Here is a 19,259-nt window from a genome sequence, read left to right as displayed (position 1 = left end):
TTATCTTTCATTAGCAGAAGCATTAAAACATTCTAACATCTCCCTTGTTGTGGCAAATTCCAGCTGCTGGTTATTCTCAAGGCTATGGGCCAGGATTCTTTAGGAGCATGGAGGGGAAAACAGAATGTGATAGTTGAGTGCAGAATTAAGCCTCCTAACAATCCCAAATTCTTGTTGACAGTTTTAAACAAGCTTTTAACCCTCAATATTGCAACAATATGCTTGAAAGTTGGGCATCGCCTGTTGAAAGCTTAATAGCCACAGGGGTGGCTGAATAAGGTTAACAGAGATTGGGGTTGGCCTGCATCACTCTTGCCTTTTCCAATGACCAGAAAAAACAGAACAACATTCTGTAAAGTAAGGTGATTTTGAGGTCTGAAAATGTGCCTGATTTCTACAAGCCAAAAAATACCCTCAGCATGAAGATCCCCCCGCAACAGAAGGCACATGCAGCCCTTTTATTCTCATTGGTCCAGTTTCAGCAATTTGAAAGCACAGGGCCAGCCCAACCATTAGGCAGAGTGAGGCGGCTGCCTCAGACACCTGATTTTGGATGTCATGAAACTGAATTATTTAATTCATTATGGGGTATTTTTTTACTGCCAGTAAAAAGGGGAAAGATGATTGTAGGTTTTGTTGCCCCAGATGCTAAAATAATGTGGCTGGTCTTGAATATTCCACATGATGACTGGGGCCAGTGGGAAGTCATGTGGTGCTCAGCCCCAGGCAGCAATGTCTCTTTAGCTGACCCTGTAACAGCCTGCAAGAGCAGTGATTTCCTTACCAACCAGGAAGAATAAGAATAAAGAAGACCCATCTCTTCACCCAAGCCTTCCCTGAACGTCTGTCCTGCCTGTTAGACTGTTTATTAATTATTGCGCCTTTAGCTTTGATTTAAATATTTTCAGTGTTTTAACTGATAAAATTTTGTGTTTATTATGGTGTATTTTAATCTCTGTTTCTGTAAATTGCTTAGAGGTACCTTTTAATAAGCTAAGCGGTATAAAAACTGACTAAATAATAACTAAGAATGTATGTCTTGGCACAGATCTGCAGAGGAGGATTTAGGGCTCCACAAATTGAGTCCCATCTCCCCAAACCGAGGGACTAAGAAAGTCATAGAAGACTATTTGTGTATGTGTGTGAATGTGCGCACACATACGCAAGGGATCCCTGCAATGTTCCTGACCTCCCGCTGCCTCCCTCATGACCTCCCCGTCATGGTGATTACCTGATTTTGAATGTATACACTGCTTTCCCATCTCACTGTCCCTCAGAGTAGCTGAGGCCTTTTAGGAATAAGATTTGCCCTTCCCACATTTATATTGAATGTGTGAAGGGTGATCAAGAGTGGGCCCGCAGGCCCCACACACAGACCTCCACATGTTCAGCAGAACCTCCGAAAAGGGCCTCTACGCACATAGAGCTGTACACTCATAGGCGGAGCCATTGTCAGTGGTAGGCATGGTTGGGCACCTGCCAAGGGCTCACACCCCAGGATGGGCCCACTGAAAAGAATCCCCTGGAATTCCTCCTCCTCTTCACCATTGCAACCTGTTTGTTCACCAGCTTCTTGCTCCAGCCCAGACAATGGTGGTGGTGAGAAGCAGGAGATGCCACGGCCTACTTGCTCACTGGCTCTCTGCCTGTCAAGCAAGCGGGAGCGATGATGAGAAAGAGGACGAGGAGCAATAGCAGTTCGTGGCAATGGCAATAAGGTCGACTCACTGAGGGACGGGGCCCATTGAGGGTGTCTTGCCCAAGGGCCCTCAAAAACGGAAGCCAACACTGCTCACAGGCTCTTTGTGTGATCAGAAATTGCGAGGAAGACCCCATGCGTGGAGAACTCAATGAGAACAGAGGCTCTTTTTCAGATCTTCTGCCGAATGCGAGGGGTTCAAGGGCACGATCCTGCTCGCCCTCCATGCATTCAACATACTTATGAAGGAGAAGAAAGGGGCTAATATGGCAAGAAGGTTTTGATCAGAATTCTGCTTCTCTTTTAAAAAATAGTAATTATTTTAACATGGTGTTTTTGTTCTTTTATCCTATCAGCTGTTCACCGCTCCGAAATCTTTGGACGTGGAGCGGTATACAAACATCGTAAATAAAATAAATAAATAATATGCAAAGATTCGGGTCTGATCCATTTACGCCACAGAATAGAGGTGGCAGAATGGTCTGCACCACTTCAGACTGCTGGAGGGGGAATTAAATATTTTACTCATACTCTCCTGCATTAAAAAAGAATTCCCAGCAAATACAAAACCAGCACAGCAGGCAAAAAGCATGGCTAGAATTTTTCCCCTTGGCATGCTAGGTATTTTCTTTTTAACCTCACAGAAGTCTTATCTCCCCCCTGCAGGCTAAAGTGGTACCTGTTCTACCACGTCAGAACTCTACCACCTCATTCTGTGAGATGTACATCCAGCTCCAGACAAAGAAGAGGGGCATAAAACCACACCTGATTTAATGCAGGCAGATTTTCCCCATGATTTTCTTTTAAAGACACAAAGACATCTTACCATATCCTCCAGGGTCGCCTCTCTGCTTTCGGTTCCTTAAATCGTTTTACTGTAAAGGGGGGAATAAAAGAGAGATTTAGAGTCCCAGCTCCCCAAAGTCTACTATAGAAGTAACTCCAGTGGTGTAGTGGAGGCAGCGCTCGCAGGGACACAGCCCCAGCACTTTTTCATTAGCAGGGACTAATGTCATCTGCTGCCTCCATCCCCCAGAATTCCCTATTCCCTCTGAGCTTGGCTGCAATCCTCACTGCAGCTGTGGGGCGAATGAATTTTCCAAGCAACAATATATTGTTTCATGTTGGAATGCAAAGTCTTTGGGATGACTTGGTCTGGAATGGGCCATTAAGACCTCTTTGCTTTACCAAAGACGTGCTCCTGATGGAGCTGAAAACTCCTAGAACTGGTGTGTTGATATGGATCGACACGGCTGCCTGAAATTTTTGGACTGCCCTTGGAGACTGTCACAATGAGCTCCTGCATTTCCAAATTTACCACTACACCACTGTGTGTGTGTGTGTATGGGGGGGGGGTGTAGTTCAATCCAGCTGGGTGTGTGGACGTTTCCGTTGGAGGGGGAGATATAATGAAGGCGCTTAGGGAAGGCTAATGGGTAATGTTGGGGCGCTGAAGGAGTGTGCAAGGGGGCTGTTTAAATGAGAAGGGATCTGTCCATGAGGGCTGAGTTGAGAGGGTGAAGCTCCCATAGAGTATCATATTTCGAAAACCTAAAATGTTTGTGTTTGAGTGAGTGCGTGGGTGCGTGGGTGGGTGGGAGTGTGTAAAAGATTTTAACACCCCTGCATTTACTATCTCAGATGTCCAACTGAAATCCCCCTGCCTTATTTATTTATTAATTTATTAAATTTATTAATCGCCCATCTGGCTGGTCACCCAGCCACTCTGGGCGATGTACAGAATATATAATAAAACAGTTTAAAACAATACAATTCTACAATAAAAACTTCTTCTACAATACCCTAACCCACCCCAAATGCCTGCCTGAACAACCACATTTTTAATGCACGGCGGAAGCTCATTAAAGAGGGGGCATGGCGGAGTTCCATAGGGAGGGAGTTCCACAAAGTGGGGGCCACCACAGAAAAGGCCCTCTCCCTCGTCCCCACCAGTCTAGCTGTCCTGGCTGATGGGACAGAGAGAAGGCCATCCGAGGCTGATCTTGTTAAGCGGCCTGTCTGGTGTTGCTGGAGGCACTTCTTAAGATAGGCTGGGCCGGAACCATATAGGGTTTTAAAGGTCAAAACCAACACCTTGAATTTGGCCCGGAAAACAACTGGTAACCAGTGCAACCCCTTCAGCAATGGAGTGATGTGATCTCGCTGGCGGCTGCCTTTAATCAGGCGTTCTGTACCAGCTGCAGCTTCCGAACCGTCTTCAAGGGTAACCCCACGTAGAGCGCATTACAGTAGTCTAAACGAGAGGAGACCAGGGCATGTACTACCAATGGGAGCAGATGGTCGGGAAGGAAGGGGTGCAGCCGCCGTATCAGACGGAGTTGATACAGCGCTGTCGGGCTCACAGCTGACACCTGAGCCTCCATGGACAGCTGGGAGTCCAAAATGATCCCCAGGCTGTGGACCTGGTCTTTCAAGGGTAGCTGTACCCCATTCAACACCAGGTCAACATCCCCCAGCCCCCTCTTGTCTCCCACCAAAAGTACCTTGGTCTTGTCAGGTACTTACTCTCAGCTGCACTGTTTTTGGATCCCAGTTGAAGGGTGTATACCTTACGAGGTTGTATAATCTTAGAAGGGGGTGTGGCTGTGAAGGGGCGTGGCTGGAACTGTCACGAAGGGACTCTGCACTTCTGAATTTGCCACTATGCTACTGAGTACCTCCATTCAAGACCAGCATCAAGAAGGCCAACCCTTCACACTTCTTTGGGGTGTGTTTTTGCTCCCATATGTTTGGCCACCATAGCTTTCTGTCCAGTTATTGTCTCAATTAGAGACTAAGAGGTCGAAAGGCTGTGAACATAGGAAGCTGCCTTATACAAAAACAGCCCACCTTTCCCTGGCCTACCATGGCTGGCAAGAGCTTTCCCAAGTCGCAAAGTCTTTCCCCAGCTACCTAAGATCCTTAATTGGAGATGATGGGGTTTGAACTTAGGACCTTCTGCATGCAAAACATGCACTCTGTCACAGATCTACAGCCCCTGCCCATCTCACCCACCACAATACCACCACCACCACCCCCGGACCGTACAAAAGGTGCAACAACCTTTCCACTGATCAAGGGATGCAACATGACAAAAGCAAAAATGAAGCACATTAATAGGTGCCCAAAGAAGAAGAACACACAATTCTAGGTCGCTCAAGCAAGGAAGACCAGCCACATTTTCCAGAATAAAAACATCAGGGACACTAGTCAATCTGACCTGGAAGAAAATTCCTTCCCAAATCTGGTGGTTATTCATTAAGAGTGCAATCCCATGGATTGTGCTTCTGCTAAACGAAAGCCTCCAATCTCAGAGGCTTTTGAAAATCCTATGCCCTGCTGGGCTGTTGCCAACAAGAAGGAGGGAGGATGGGGGCAATTTTACCTCCCCACAAACAACAACAGCTACACAGGCCTCTGAGCCCATCTAGCTCACCTAGCAATGGTGGGTGGGGCAGGGTGATGGCCAAGTCACAGGATATTGACATCTCCTCCTTTACTTCCCCACCCATCAGAATGGCCCCTTTTAAACCTCTACAGGGTTGTCCGAGGTTGCCACTGTGAGTTCAGAAGGCAGCTGTCTTGTTTCTTTCTGCAGCAGCTGGGTGGCAGAAGCAGCAGAGAGAAGGATCCGATGCTGGATACCCCCTCCCGAGGTTGTAGCTGTGTCTACAGCCTTGTGAGGGGGTATCTGAAATATCCTATGGTCCCTGGGATGCTCTCCAGGGATGAGGGATTGAACCTTTAAGGTATTGCCCTTCATAATATAAGTGTGGTTTACAATGCAAATTAAATCAAAAACTATATAATAAATCCAATTAGAATCAACAAATACGATTAATTAAAACATCAGAGTAAAAACTTCATTTCCAGTGTTTAAAATACAGCATTAAAAAGCCTCAGAGAACAAATATGTATTAACCTGACACCTAAAAGGTACAGTGCAAAAATACAGGGGATGCCAAATAGCCCCCCTTGGGGAGGGAGTTCTATAGTTGGGTTGCCACAGATGAGAAATTACCATGGTCATGTACAGACATTCCATCTTGGCTTAGTAAGCCAAGATATGAATGAGCCTTTTGTCTGTGCACACAGCCCCTTCATGGTGTGAGCAAACAACCAAGAAATCTTAAGTTAACAGTAGTTTCCCATTTTGTCTGAGCCAGTTACCAGCTTTGGAACAAGCCAGAATATTATGCCTTGAACTGAAGTTGGTTTAATATCCTGGCATGTTCTGAAGCTGGTAACCACTGTTTCCTTGTTGAGACAAAATGGGTAACTATGGTGAATTAGGGCTTTCCTGGTTTCACAACAACTGCAAAGGAAGGACAGAAGGGATTGTGTGCCGGGGGGTGGGGGGGTGGGTAACCTAATTCAAATCTCAGCTAATTAAGTCGAGATATGATCATATGAACCAGCTCTATACAAGTGAAATCTACATATTCAAAGGGCTATTTCTTGCACACATATTCACAACTGCAATGCAAATGAGCCAAAAGAGATCCTATGTCACTATCCAGCTCTGGGGCAGGCTAGATTAACACCCCCCCCCCCCAGAAGCAGGGCCTTTTTGTGGCTGCCCCAAGGCTTGCTGAGGGAGGCTCAGGCAACCTCCTCCCAGTCATCCTTTCAAAGGTAGGCAAAAAACTTTCCTCTTTTGCAGATCCTTTGAGAACTGGTTACTGCTATGTTCTGTGTACTGCATTGTTTTCTGGATCCCAATGCAGGCCTATAGCTAGAGACTGAGGCGAGGGGGCCTAAAAGAGGCAGGAAATCATTGTACAACAGCAAGCACAAAAACACATGTAAGCCCAGTTGAATCATCTACTGTATTTCCAATGTTCAAGCAGCTCTCTGCCTTTTCCAGTAATTATGGGGAGTGAAGCAGACATGGAGGGGGAATTTAACACTTTCCTCCCCTGTCAAGGCCTTAAGGAAAATCCCATGTAGGAAGGTGCTATCTGCACTGAATGGAAAGTCCCTCTTGGTCCCAGTGGGGGATTTCCCCTCCTCCCCCAAAAGAGCAAATACCAGTTTTAGAAAAGGGATTTTCTTCAGGGCCACAGCAAGGGAGGAAAGAGTTAAATTCATGTCTTTCAGTTCTCCTTAGCCAGTCTCCCCCAACCTGGTAACCCCCAGATGTGTTGGACTACAACTCCCAGCATCCCCCAGCCAACACATCTGGAGGGAACCAAGTCGACAAAGGCTCTTTATCCATTGTGCTTCATCATCATAGATAACCACTGCTGGATCTATATTTATTATTAGATTTATATCTCTCCTTTTTTTCCCTCTTGCAAGGAACCCAAAGCAGCTTTCATTGTCCTCCTCTCCATTTTATCCTCACAACAACCCTGTGAGGTAGGTTAGGCTGAGAGTCAGTGACCAGCCCGAAGTCACCCAGTGAACTTCATGGCTGAGTGGGGACTAGAACAGCTACTAGTCCTACCTCCAGTACCAGAGTCAGTAAGCTTATGTACACCAGTTGCTGGGGAACATGGGCGGGAGGGTGCTGTTGCGCTCCTGTCCTTCTTGTGGGTTCCCTGTAGGCAGCTGGTTGTTCACTGTGTGAACCAAATGCTGGACTAGATGGACCCTTGGTCTGATTCAGTAGGGCTCTTATGTTCTAACCTGGATCTCCTGACTCCCAGTCCAACACTCAAACCACTACACAACACTGGCTCTATATATTTTAAAAAATTAAGTATAAAAACATTGAACTTAGAAAATACTTTAAAATGCCTGAAAAGTCAACCGTAAGAGTTATAATTTCAAGTATAAAAAAAAAGAATCTCAAATGTACCAAATTCAAGAAGCCCCTTTTGAATACTGACATTTCTCACGTGCATATGGTGTCCCCACCGTGCCTTTTTCCTTTAAGATTGTGGTTTTATATACACAATCCAGTCACTTTGATGTGCATCTAACATTCTCCACCCATAACTTTTTAGGTCAACCCAACTGAAACAGATCCATGGCCTTCTTAAGCCCCCATAATCCTGGCTGGTGTTCTCCAAATGCAGAGCCGTCTCTGAATTAATGCCCTATTAAGCCGTTAATTATTTCTTTATCGTACTCGCTTTTATCTGTTAATACAGCCGTTTTACTGCCTGTGATAATTACACTGCCTCTGATAACTCTCTTAAATCTAATGAGGCTTGACAAGACCTACTCAACAAGGCATCACGTCATTAACTCTCTTCCTTTTTAAGTTGTCATCTTATCACGTTCAACAACTGTGTTTTGAGCTCTGGCAGCTCCGGGTTCACAATGTGTCATTTTCCATTAAGTGAGGATTAAAAAAAAAATTATCCTCTGATCTCCTGCCAAACTAAGAATCAAGTTCTTCCTTTCTAGGCTGATAAACGTCCTAGCCCTTATTCGCTAGCACCGATGCTGGACAGTAAAACAAGCTGCATTTGGGTTCTTTCCTAAAAGTGAATGGTTCCCATTTAGTTCTATGGGAGAAAGTAAACTGTGATCTAAGGTGCAGTTGAGGTCTGAGCAAGATCTGCCCCAGGACACTTGTGGCCCGGAGCGAGAAGAGGTCTGCCCCACCTCAAACTGTAGCCTTGTAGACCTTTATAAATTCAAAGGCCACAGCAAACACAGAGAGATGCTTGGTGTGATGCAAGTTGCAGCCAGTTGTTAAGTGCCCTTCTAATTTATCAGCATGGACTGCACAACAGCTACTTGTTACTTAGTGCTGAAAGCTGCCATCATGGAAATAGCATGGATGTCATGCAGGCTTATTTGAAGACTCAGAACACTGTGTTCAATGGCATTTACTCCAAGGTAAGCCTGCTGTGAAGGTTTGAGGCCTACAGAGGCAAAGGGGAAAAACGGGCCCGCTTAGAGGCCTGGAGTTTTCTGCTGAGAGGGGGTAACCCTCAGAGGAGTAGTTTCATCAACTGTCCACTCAATTTTCATTTCTTAAGATTTGAAGCAGTACTTCTGGTTTTCAGGAGGAGGGTAGATAAAGAGAGTGAGAGAGCCAGTAAGAGCTCAAGAGACAGCCAGAGCCTAAACTGAGAGCAGAGTCTGAAGAGTGAGCAGGAAGAAGCAGCCTAGAAAAGTCTAAGGACAGCTAGGGTAAAGGAACTTGCATTTTGCAACTTATATTCTCTTTTAATGCCTTTTGTATCACTCTGCTCTATTGTGTAAGTGCCTTTTATTGTAATTTGTTTGCGTTAAATCTACTAGTAAACTGTTGTGGTTGAACCCTGTGTCTAGATTGCCAGTCACCTCACGTCTACAGCCTAAACCCCACGTTACTGGGAAGGGGAAGTTTAAAAGAAGGAAGATGGGACTCTTAAGGAGGCAAGAGACCCTTAAGGAGTTGCTCAGGGGGTCTGGGTCATAACTGGAACCTTGACACCTGCATTGGAAGGTAATCTCAGTGTTCTAACATGTTCTTGCAATGCTCACTCCTTTGGGAACACAGAATGCCAGGCCAGTAAAGAGAAGGGCATAGAAAGCTGGGGAAAGATAGCAGGAGAAAAAGTCAGCCCATGTCGGCTGCTGGAGAGAGACTGGAGGAAGAAAAAGGATAGTGAAGAAGAGGGAAAGTGTACACAGGGCAACAAAAATTGATCAAGCAAAAGAGCTGCGACCAAGATTAGCAGCAGAAAATGGGCTCATCGCATAGCCAACCATGGTTAGGGCTTGGGTTCATTTGTGATTTTGTTTATTCATTTTTATAATTCACCGATTGGTTAGATTAGCTGTTTTTAATCCATAAAATCAATCAATATTGTACATACCAATTGGGCTCAACAGGGATCGCCAAACAGCCTCTCGTCATATCTAATTGAGAAGGGTGTGCATTGGATTATCTGGCCACAACCAATGCAGGGTTAAATGCAGTTATGTCCATTGATTTCAGCAGGCACATATCCATTTAAGCATGTGTTGGATTACAGCCTCCATTTCTGAAACAGATTGAAATTTAACTTTAACACCGTTATCCACCCTGAGTCCTTGAGACAGGATGGGCTAGGTATCTAACTTTGGCTGCACTGCCATTGCTCTCCCTGCTAATACTATGGTAAATCTATTAAGTTTGCATTGGGATGTTTTTTAAAACACTGATTTTAGACTTAAGAGTATGACCTGGTTCGCAGTATACTACTCCGTGTACCTTGGCAAAATGGAGAGAGATTTAATTAAATAAATAAGGGTGCAATCCTATGTATGTTTAGACAGAAAAAAGTCCTACAACTCCTGACTGGGGAATTCTGGGAGTTGTAGGACTTTTTTCTGTCTAAACATGCATAAGATTGTGTCCTACAAATATCACTAATTCTGCTTGCTGCCCCTAAAAGGAAGTAGAATCACTCCACTCTAAATTAAGCTTGCTCTGACCACGACACAAGGGAATCAAAGCACTGAAACGTACATTGAAACGGATCAGTAGCCTTCTCAGGTCCATCTTTGTTGTAATTACAGGTTTGCTGAGAATAACCATAGTTGGGACAAGCCAAGAAAAGGAAGGAAGAAGTGTGGGAATCAAAATACAGACCACAGACGCTGCAGGTCAGGGAGCACATCAGGAGAAAGGGTCACCAAGGGAAGCAAGCAGCTTTGGCGATCTTGCTGTGAACAGCTTTAAAAGCAAAATCATCCTCTGCACTTCCAGCCACAAGCAAATTATTTCCAGCAAAAACATATGTGACCACGATCATTCACCATTATCCAGAGAATGACAGATTCAGAAGACGGATCTACACTGCAAATGTATAGCTGTTTTATACCACCCCACAGCTACCCAATGTTGTCAGCAGTTTCCAGCTGTATCAGAGAGTAGAAGGGAGAAAGAACTCATACTATAGGAAAGTAGGAAGCTGCCTTCAACCAGATCCGATCATCAGTCCTGTTAATCCAGCCCCACCAGGGCCAAAGGACCACTGGGTTCAGCAAAGCCCAGAGTAAACATGGTGAACCAAAATGGTCAACAGAAGAAGGATTTGGCGCTGCATAGTCTTTTTCTACAGAGAAGCTGCTCGTGGGTCAAAGTGAATGACAAAAAGTTCTCATTAACCAATAAGAAAGGCCTTGCTTGATGGCACAGCAGCCAGCGAGGCTGTAATATGCTAGAAACTATTGTTCACGACACAATGCGGAAGGGCTCAAAGTGGGTAATGGGATGGAACGTAAGAAGAGCCCTGCTGGATCAGATCAAGAGTCCATCTAATCCAGCATTCTGTTCACACAGTGGCCAACCAGCTGCCCCAAGGGAAATCCCCCACCAACTGGTGTACATAGGGGCCTCTGATACTTGAGGTACCATATAGCCATCAGGACAAGTAGCCATTGATAGCCTTCTCCTCCATACATTTGTCCAACCCCTTTTTAAAGCCATCCAAATGGGTGGCCGTCACTACCTGTTGTGGTAGCGAATTCCATAGTTCGATTACACGCTGTACTTCCTTTTGCCTGTCCTGAATTTCCCACCAATCAGTTTCATGGAATGACCCTATTGGGTTCTAGCATTATATGAGAAGGAGAAAAAATGTCTCCCTAGCCACTTTCTCTGCATCATGCATGTTGGCCACGTCCCCTACATTTTCAGGTGTGCTGCCCTGCTCAGTTCAGACCTTGCCGTGTACACGACTAGAACACTCCGGGTTGCCGACGGCACAGAAAGTTCTAGTTGTGTACAAGCAGACTCCTGCTCTGACCTTGCTGGTTCAACTTGGCAAGGGCTGAACTGAGTGGGGAGGGGCTGGTGCACTTGAAAAGGTGGGGGGATGCACCCGGCCCCCAGTTTGAGCCCTCATGTGTTCTTTTGAATTCCTGAACAGGGCTAATGTTGAAATGGCACGTGCTTACAAGACAAGTAGAAAAGGATGAAAATGTTAACAGGAACACCCACTGGATCTTTTTCTCTAGATAACTGGGTAAACAAAAAAGAGTAGTAGATATGAGGCTTTTTGGTATAGGTTTGATCCCACCACTGATCAATAGAAAAAGTCCAAGAAATAGATACAGATGGGAAGGCATGGAACTCCCCCTCTCCCAAAATGAGGAAAACCATTCCCCCATCCCAAATTTTCCAAAACTCCCTGGTAAAAAACAAGAATCCTCCATTTTTTCTGGGGGGTTTTCCCCCAGGTCTCCATATCTCTAGAAACAGAGTGGTCAAAGGGTCCCCATGGCTTGCTTAATGTTACCTCTGAACCTGGAACTCTGGCTTGTCTCTCCCTAGAGAAACTGTTCTTCGCTGCTGCCCATTTGGGTGCTCCGTGAAGCTAAGTGAACGGGAAGCTAAGTGAACGGGAAGCAGCATGGTCTGCGAGCTCCAGGGGTTGGCAGTGGGTTCCCCCTGTTGGGCCAGGGTGCTTGACAGATGCCCAATGATTCCGACCTCTGGCGCCAGCCCTGCTCGACTCCAGGCTCTCAGGCAGAGGACTTTCCCATCATCAGCCACTTGGTCCTTTTAACAGAAATGTGTCTGGGATTGAGCCTGGAATCTTCTGCATGCAGCCCAGGTGCTCTGCCACTAAGCTATGGTCCCTCCCATACAAGACACATTTAATTATTTCTTAAAATAGTGATATACCAGCATCTTGTGAATGGGAGAAGATGCGTGGGGCGGGGCAGAGACGAGATCCAAGAAGGCAGGCAACCTAAAGAGCAAAGCACCATGAAGCACTATACAGTACAGCTCAGGGGCAGAGAAAGTGCTTTGCATGCCAAAGGTCTCAAGTTCTATCCCTGGCTGCTCCAGTTAAAGCTGGAAAAGACCTATGCCTGAAATGACGGACAGCTGCTGCCAGTCAGTGTCAACAACACTAAGCTAGATGGATTCCCCAAATGTTTTGGGCCGGTGTGCACATTTGGAATTTTGAGGAAATGTCAAGGTGCTCTCACAAAATGGCTGCCATGGTGGGGGGCTTGCCCATTCCTAAAATGGTAGCCATGGTGGGACTGGCCAATCACAAAACACACATTTGCCAGAAGGCGAACTGGTGTGACTCAAAGGAAAGTAACTCGGCAAAGAACCGAAGTGCAAAGCAGAGTTGTGTTTCAGGGCCCAGACCACGAAACCCACTCTTTGGAACCCGAATTCAGATGGCGTTGGAGAGCAGAACTTTGTTTTGCTACATACCAGCATCCCAGTTAAATCATCATCTTAAGAAATAATATTAAAATCAGGAAGGGCAGGGAGCCTGGCAGGTGCCCAGAGAGGTCGCACCGGACACATTGCAGCCCACGGGCGCCAGGTTGGCGGCTCCAGGTCTGACAGATTCTGAACTAAGCAATGGAGTGATACATACACAACACCTACATGAAGGGCAGGTGGATGAGACAGAGGAAAAGAGGAATCATGTTCCCAAGTCCTGTGCATTTAAAAGTTTTGCGGAAAGGAGAATTCTTCAGGTTGCAACTTCTACCGTCACTGTAGCACCATGACAGAGCAATCCTAAGGGGGAACTGGACAGGTGCAGAGAGAGAGGGGCGGGGGGTGGAGGGAGGGGAGAGAGATTACACATGCATGCACACAAAGGCTGGTGAAGAAGAGGCTGGAACACTTGAGGATTGCATAGTCCTAGCAACAAGTGTAAAGGTATCTTCTCCACCCCTCCGTGTGCCTCAGCCAAAGCCACCATAGACTCCTACTGGGGAGTCACAATGGTGATATGTTACCTCCTGTATCAGAGGCCGTATGCCTCTGTATCCCAGTTGCTGGGGAACATGGGCGGGAGGGTGCTATTGCACTCATGTCCTGCTTGTGAGCTTCCCATAGGCATCTGGGTGATCACTGTGGGAACAGAATGCTGGACTTTGGTCTGATCCTGCAGGGCTCTTATGTTCTTAAACACGAAAGGAAGGGACGCACAACCTTATGTTTCCGTATTTACACAGTTCTCTGTCCATCAGGGATGGTACTAAAACATTTCCAGACTCAGGGCAAACCTGCAGGGCCCGGGCCAACCAAGGAGATGAGATAACACGCCCACCGCCCGCCCTCCCCGCATTCACATTCTTCTTATCCAGATGGCTTGATCCGTAAGACAATGGAAGGGAATGACTGAACAGCTGTTCGCCCTGAGCTAGAGCTCAACATGTTGCCAAAGTAAACGGTAGCCAAGCTTCCCAAGCAGAGATGGTGCATCTGGCAAGGGTGCCTTGCACAGCCGGGAATAATCAAGGGGGTGCTGGGTGAGAGTTGAGAAGAGGACAGACATTTTGGAAGGGGAGATGCTGGGATAACAGGAAAAGTTTACAATTTAAATTTAGTACTGTTTTCACAATAGCTGTTCCAGAGGTGAGCAAGCCTGGATGCCCACAAGGTCCATTTGAGCACTGAGGCAGTTGCAGCTCTTGTTAGAACCTTAGAAGTCCCAAGATCTGTTTAAACAACCAAGTTCCTAGGTCTCATGATTATAGAGAAAAGTGATACCCTACAAGATTCCACGATGGCCTAAGAGTTGGAACACACCCAAAAGAAATTAATATATATTTAGATTTACAGTTTGCCTCTTCCTGAAGAGTTAGGGCAGGGCAAATAAAAGCATAAAAAGCTCATTAAAACGTAATTAAGACAGACTAAGGGCACAATCCCATGGCCGCTAGGCAGCGGCTAGACAGCCATAGGATAAGTAGGTTCCCTGAAAATCAGCCTTCAACCCTTCCCTGCGCTGCCTCGGCCCCGCGTTCCATGCTCGGAAGAGGAGCACAGAGTGGCGAAAACTGGACATTCCTGGGGGCGTGCCGGGGCAGGGAACTCGGAAATGCTGGTACAATACATCGAACGTCTCATCCAGCCACCGCTTCCCCCATTCTGACTTCCTGCAGCTAGACAGCCGAAATCAGTTGTCTAGCCACAAATGCAGGGCAGCTGAAGCGCGGAGGGGACAATCCCCTCTGCGCTTCTCCTGCCCTGCATTGGATACACAGTCGCTTGCGAGTTTGGAGGTGGCCACCTATCCTGGTAGGATTGTCCCAAAAAGAATTAGACTGAGATGCAATATAAAAATTCCACTCTAACCACTATAACCTTAATGCCTTGACAAGGCAGACCAAATGCATCTGGAAGACGGTCACGCTCAGAGTGTATCGGTGAGCCTCCGAGGATGGGGAACGCCCCAGCTGGGATGGGAAAAGGTGGAGGAGCAACACCAACTCAGGGGGCCCTTGCTGTTTGCGCCTGCTGCAAGAGGGGGTGCACCCAGACCATCGTGGAAACCACAATGGGACACAGGGTTGCCAACTTCTTTCCTGGCTCCTGCTCCAGGAGCTTTGAAAGCAGGATCCACAGACATGAACAGATGATAACGCTTATTATTGGGCAGTGAAAACTTTCTGACCTGCTGATTTCTGTGGGTCAAACTTCAGTTAAAGCAAGGAGCAAGGACAGCAGCAGTGAGGATTGGCAAAAGAGAGCAGAATAGCTCTCAATAACTAAACATGAGAGGCCCTGCCAGCTGATTAGCTTATTCAGCAGAGGAGCCTTAATCCACTGGCAGATTGGATCTGCAGTAAATGGGCATCTAAAGCAGTTGCCTCAAACAGCAAAAAAGTATCATTTCTTTTCAGGTGTTAAAAGCACATGTCACAAGAGATGCCACCTGTAGTTTTTCCAAGTGCTTGTATTAAAACATATTAGAATACTTAAAAAAAAAAAAAAAAAAAGGCTACTTGATAAATTGAGGGCTGCTTTTAAACCGATCAAAGGGTTTTTGAATGCTTTAAAAAAGAGAGTGAAAAGGAGGAAGAAGAAAAGGAGGAAAGACAGAGAGAGAGAGAGAGAGAGAGAGAGAAGAGAAGGAGAAAGAAGAAGAAGAGGAGGAGAAAGATACATGGAGGTAATTGGAACCAATTACCTAGAGCATAGGATTGCACCCTTAACAGAATTAATCTGTTAAGAGTGAAATCCTATGCATGTTTAGGCAGAAAAAGGTAATTGGAACCCATTACCGAGGGAGTTGGTGGGCTCTCCCACACTGGAGGCATTCAAGACGAGGCTGGACAGCCACCTGTCAGGGATGCTTTGAGTTGGATTCGTGCATTGAGCAGGGGGTTGGACTGGATGGCCTTGTAGGCCCCTTCCAACCCTACTATTCTATCATTTTATGAGAGAGAGGAGGAGGAAGAATAAAAAAGGAAAGGGAAGAGGAGGGAAGAGGTAGAAAAGAAGAAAAGGAGGGGGCAAAGAAATGACAAAGCAAAGAAAGAGAAAAGTATGGATTAATAAAGGAAGTGAGGAAAAGGGGGAGAAAGTGTGCTTTCGAGGATTACTAAAAACTTACTTGGCTTTTCCCAACCATTATCTTGTCTAAATGCTGTTATGTTATTGTATTGTAATATGTTGTGAACCGCTTCGGGTTTTTAAGATGGCAAGCGGTATATAAACTATTACTGTTATCATCATCAAGGTTATTAATATTATTAATGTATAACAACAACAGGAAGGAAGGAAGAGAAGAAAAAAAGCCAAGGAAGAGAGGAACGCCCGAAGGCCAGAGAGCGTGGAAGGGGGCCCGCAGAAACTTACGCATGAGCGTGCTAAAGGCCATCACCGCCAGCAGCGCCTGGAGGAGCACGCCGAACCGGTCGAGCAGCGCCCCGTTGCCGCAGCCCTGCGGGCGGATCGTCGCCTGAGTCAGGCTGGGCGCCGGGGGGCGGCTGGGAGCGCGCCGCGCTGTCGCGGAGGCAGGCTGCAGGGCCATCCCGGCGGAGGGCGCGCGGCGCGCGGGCGCTGCCTCTTCTCCCTCTGGGCTGCAGGCACCGGCGGCGGCGCCCCAAACAAAGGCGACGCGCGCAGCAACAGCAGCTGCCGGCGCACAAGGAAGAGAAAGGGAGCCGCTCCGGGGAGCCTCCGGGCAGGGACGCTCCCCCCGCGGAGGGGGCTAGCGGAGCTCCCCCCGGGGAGGGGCCAGGCTCAGAGGGAGGCGGCCCCGCCCCGCTAGTTAGGCGGGGGGGGGGCTAGGATTGGGAGCGGGAGGAAAGGGGTGGATAGACATATTTCAGTGAACAACCCTGATTTGCAAAGCGGGGCCGGGAGGGGCGGACAGGCACATTTCAATCCAAACCCTGCAGTTCGGCCTTCTGAAGCAATCGCGCCTCGCTTCCCAGCGCTTCCTCTGTTGTTTCCCCCTGGACGGATTTTCTACTGCAAGCTCCTCGGGGCAAGGCCGTGCCCTTTCGCACTCCGCAAAGCGCCGCCGGGTATTGAGGGCAGAACAGCCGCAGCAGCGGGGGCGCTTCTGCATAATTAAGGGCACAATCCTACGCACGTTCAGACAGTCCTATGCGTGTTCCTATTCCCATGTGCCTTTTTGCGCCTGGCGGCACATTTTCGCGTATGCGTTGTGCGTATAAGCCAGCCAACCTGGTAACTTGAAGGTGTGTTAAACTGCCCCTGAACGTGATCAGATAAAGTAGCAGATAAAGAAATTACAGAAATTAATTTTCTGTATCCCGTAGCAGATAAATTACAGAAATTTCGACTCTCTCTTAAAGGAAATCAAATAGAATTAATCTGTTAAGGGTGCAATCCTAAGCATGTTTAGACAGAAGAAAGTCCTACAACTCCCAGCATTCCCCAGCCAGCAGGCTCTGGAATGTTGGGAGTTGTAGGACTTTCTTCTGTCTAAACACGCATGGGATGGCATCCTAACTCAAAGAAATCACCCCCACAGAATGTGGTGATGGCCACTTGCTCAGGAGGCTTTTTCAAATGGGGGGGGGGGATGACGACACAGTCATAGTTTAGCCATAGATGGAACTGCCATGCGCAGTGGCAGTATACCTTTGCATGCCAGATGCTGGCCACTGCACGAAAGAGAATGGTGGCTTAGACAGAAGCCCGAACCGCCAGGGACTTTTGTCAGTCCTTATCTGGATGTAGGGCTTGGGACCTGGGGTGGTAGTGCTGGGTGCATCCAGCGAGGTTTCGGTGCTGGAGAAAGGTGTGGAAGATCTCTCAAGATGAACGGGAAGCAATTTCATGCCGTTTAAAAACAAGCTGTATCAAGGTCTGAAGCAGCAGTGTTGAACCTCAGGCCCGTGGGCCATATCTGGCCTGCCTGGGCTCCCAGTCAGGACTCCAAGGGTTCCCCAGAGAGCCACTCCTCCTTTCCTTGGCCCCACCCCCTTCCCCCCAACCACCAATCCTTGGGGGGCTTCCTGGCTTTTGTGCAGTTTCCCTCCTTTCTAAAAGGTGGAAATGCCTCTCTTAAGCCTTAGTTACCAGCAGCGTGAGCGCTTTAAGGCACAACCCTATGTACGTTTAGACCAACAAAAGCCCTACAACTCCCAGCATGGCTGGCTGGGGCATGCTGGGAGTTGTAGGACTTTTGTCGGTCTAAACATGCATAGGGTTGTGTCTGTAGTTTTGCCCCGCCCCTTTTGCCTTTAGGCCCGCCCACCACTGGGATGCGGCCCCTGGAAGCTTTTCTGAATGGAATGTGGCCCTTGTGCTGAAAAAGGTTCAACACCCCGGGTCTTGGGGAGGGGCGCTTAAGGGGGTCCTAAATGTGTTAAGCCCGTCTCTACTACAACCCTTTCCTCCACGCTCACACAGCAATAGGCCTGCAGCAGTAGCTTTTGGCATGTCTTCACCAGGAAAACTGCCCTGTGTTCCTTTGCCCTTCCATCCGACACTTCATGCCTTAACTCCAAGCAGATGTCTGGCGTGCGTCCTTGCTAGCTCAGCCGTCAAAACAATCTCACTTCAGCCTGTGTCGAACAAGATTTCCTCAGCTCGAGGGCCTGTCATTCTGCAGAACTGCTGGCTACAGTCTGCTTGGAGTTCTGCCAGGATGCTGAAAGAGATTTCTCTGTTAGCGCTGAAGCTTGTTGGCAGCGGCTAGTTAGTGAGGGCCCTGTGCTGTCCGGTGCTAGCAGTTGGGTTCAGGCAGAGGGAATTAAATGTATGGCAGGGGTTGCCACCACCCGCCTCCACTGCAAAAGATGCCACCTTCTTCTGGGCAGGGTCTATTTATTAGTTCTTACATTTATATCCCACCTTTTTTCCTCTTGCAAGGAACCCAAAGCGGCTTGCGGGCTCCTCCTCCTCTCCATTTTTATCCTCACAACAACCCTGTGAGGTAGGTTAGGCTGAGAGGCAGTGACTGGCCCAAAGTCACCCAGTGGGCTTCATGGCCGAGTGGGGACCAGAACCCAGTTTTCCCAGGTCCCAGTCCAGCAGTGTAACCACTACACCACACTGGCTCCTATGCAACAGCTCCTGCACAGCCTTTAACAGCTACCTAAGGGAGATGAAAGATTTGCCTTTGCATTTCTGCCAGTCACATGATGTTAGGGGGAAAGGCCATAGCTCAGTGGCAGGGCGCTTGCTTTGCATGCGGGAGGCCCTAGATTCAATCCCCAGCATCTCCATGCAGGGTTGGGAAAGGCAGTTGTTTCCTGGAGAGCCACTGCCAGTGGGAACAAAGGTCTGTCTTGGCCTGAGGCAGCTTCCTATGTTAAAGGTACAGGGGGCTTACAAAAAAACAAACAACCCCCAAGAGGTGGCAATCTTATTTGCTGCCCCCCACTTCCCATGTACTTTTTTGAGCCTGGCGGCACATTTGTGTGTATGCATTGTCTG

At 47.6% G+C, this 19,259-nt stretch overlaps 1 protein-coding gene across 1 annotated transcript in view; it reads right to left on the bottom strand.

The window, feature by feature from the left end:
- LOC146339328 (store-operated calcium entry regulator STIMATE-like) overlaps positions 1-16,420 on the bottom strand; it is a 59,664-nt gene extending 43,244 nt beyond the window's left edge. The window contains exons 1-2 of the mRNA XM_084811686.1: positions 16,200-16,420; positions 2,526-2,574 (exon numbers count right to left, since the gene is read on the bottom strand). Coding sequence (XP_084667812.1) covers positions 2,526-2,574; positions 16,200-16,374 — 224 coding nt within the window. The 5' untranslated portion in view covers positions 16,375-16,420. The remainder of the gene's footprint in view (positions 1-2,525; positions 2,575-16,199) is intronic.
- Positions 16,421-19,259: the final 2,839 nt, after the last annotated feature.

The sequence above is a fragment of the Heloderma suspectum genome, chromosome 7 (genome assembly GCF_057233095.1).
Source record: "Heloderma suspectum isolate Gila_16-S chromosome 7, 16-S_ref, whole genome shotgun sequence".
NCBI classification, from domain to species: Eukaryota; Metazoa; Chordata; class Lepidosauria; order Squamata; family Helodermatidae; genus Heloderma; species Heloderma suspectum.
This window is presented reverse-complemented; position numbering and strand designations above follow the sequence as displayed.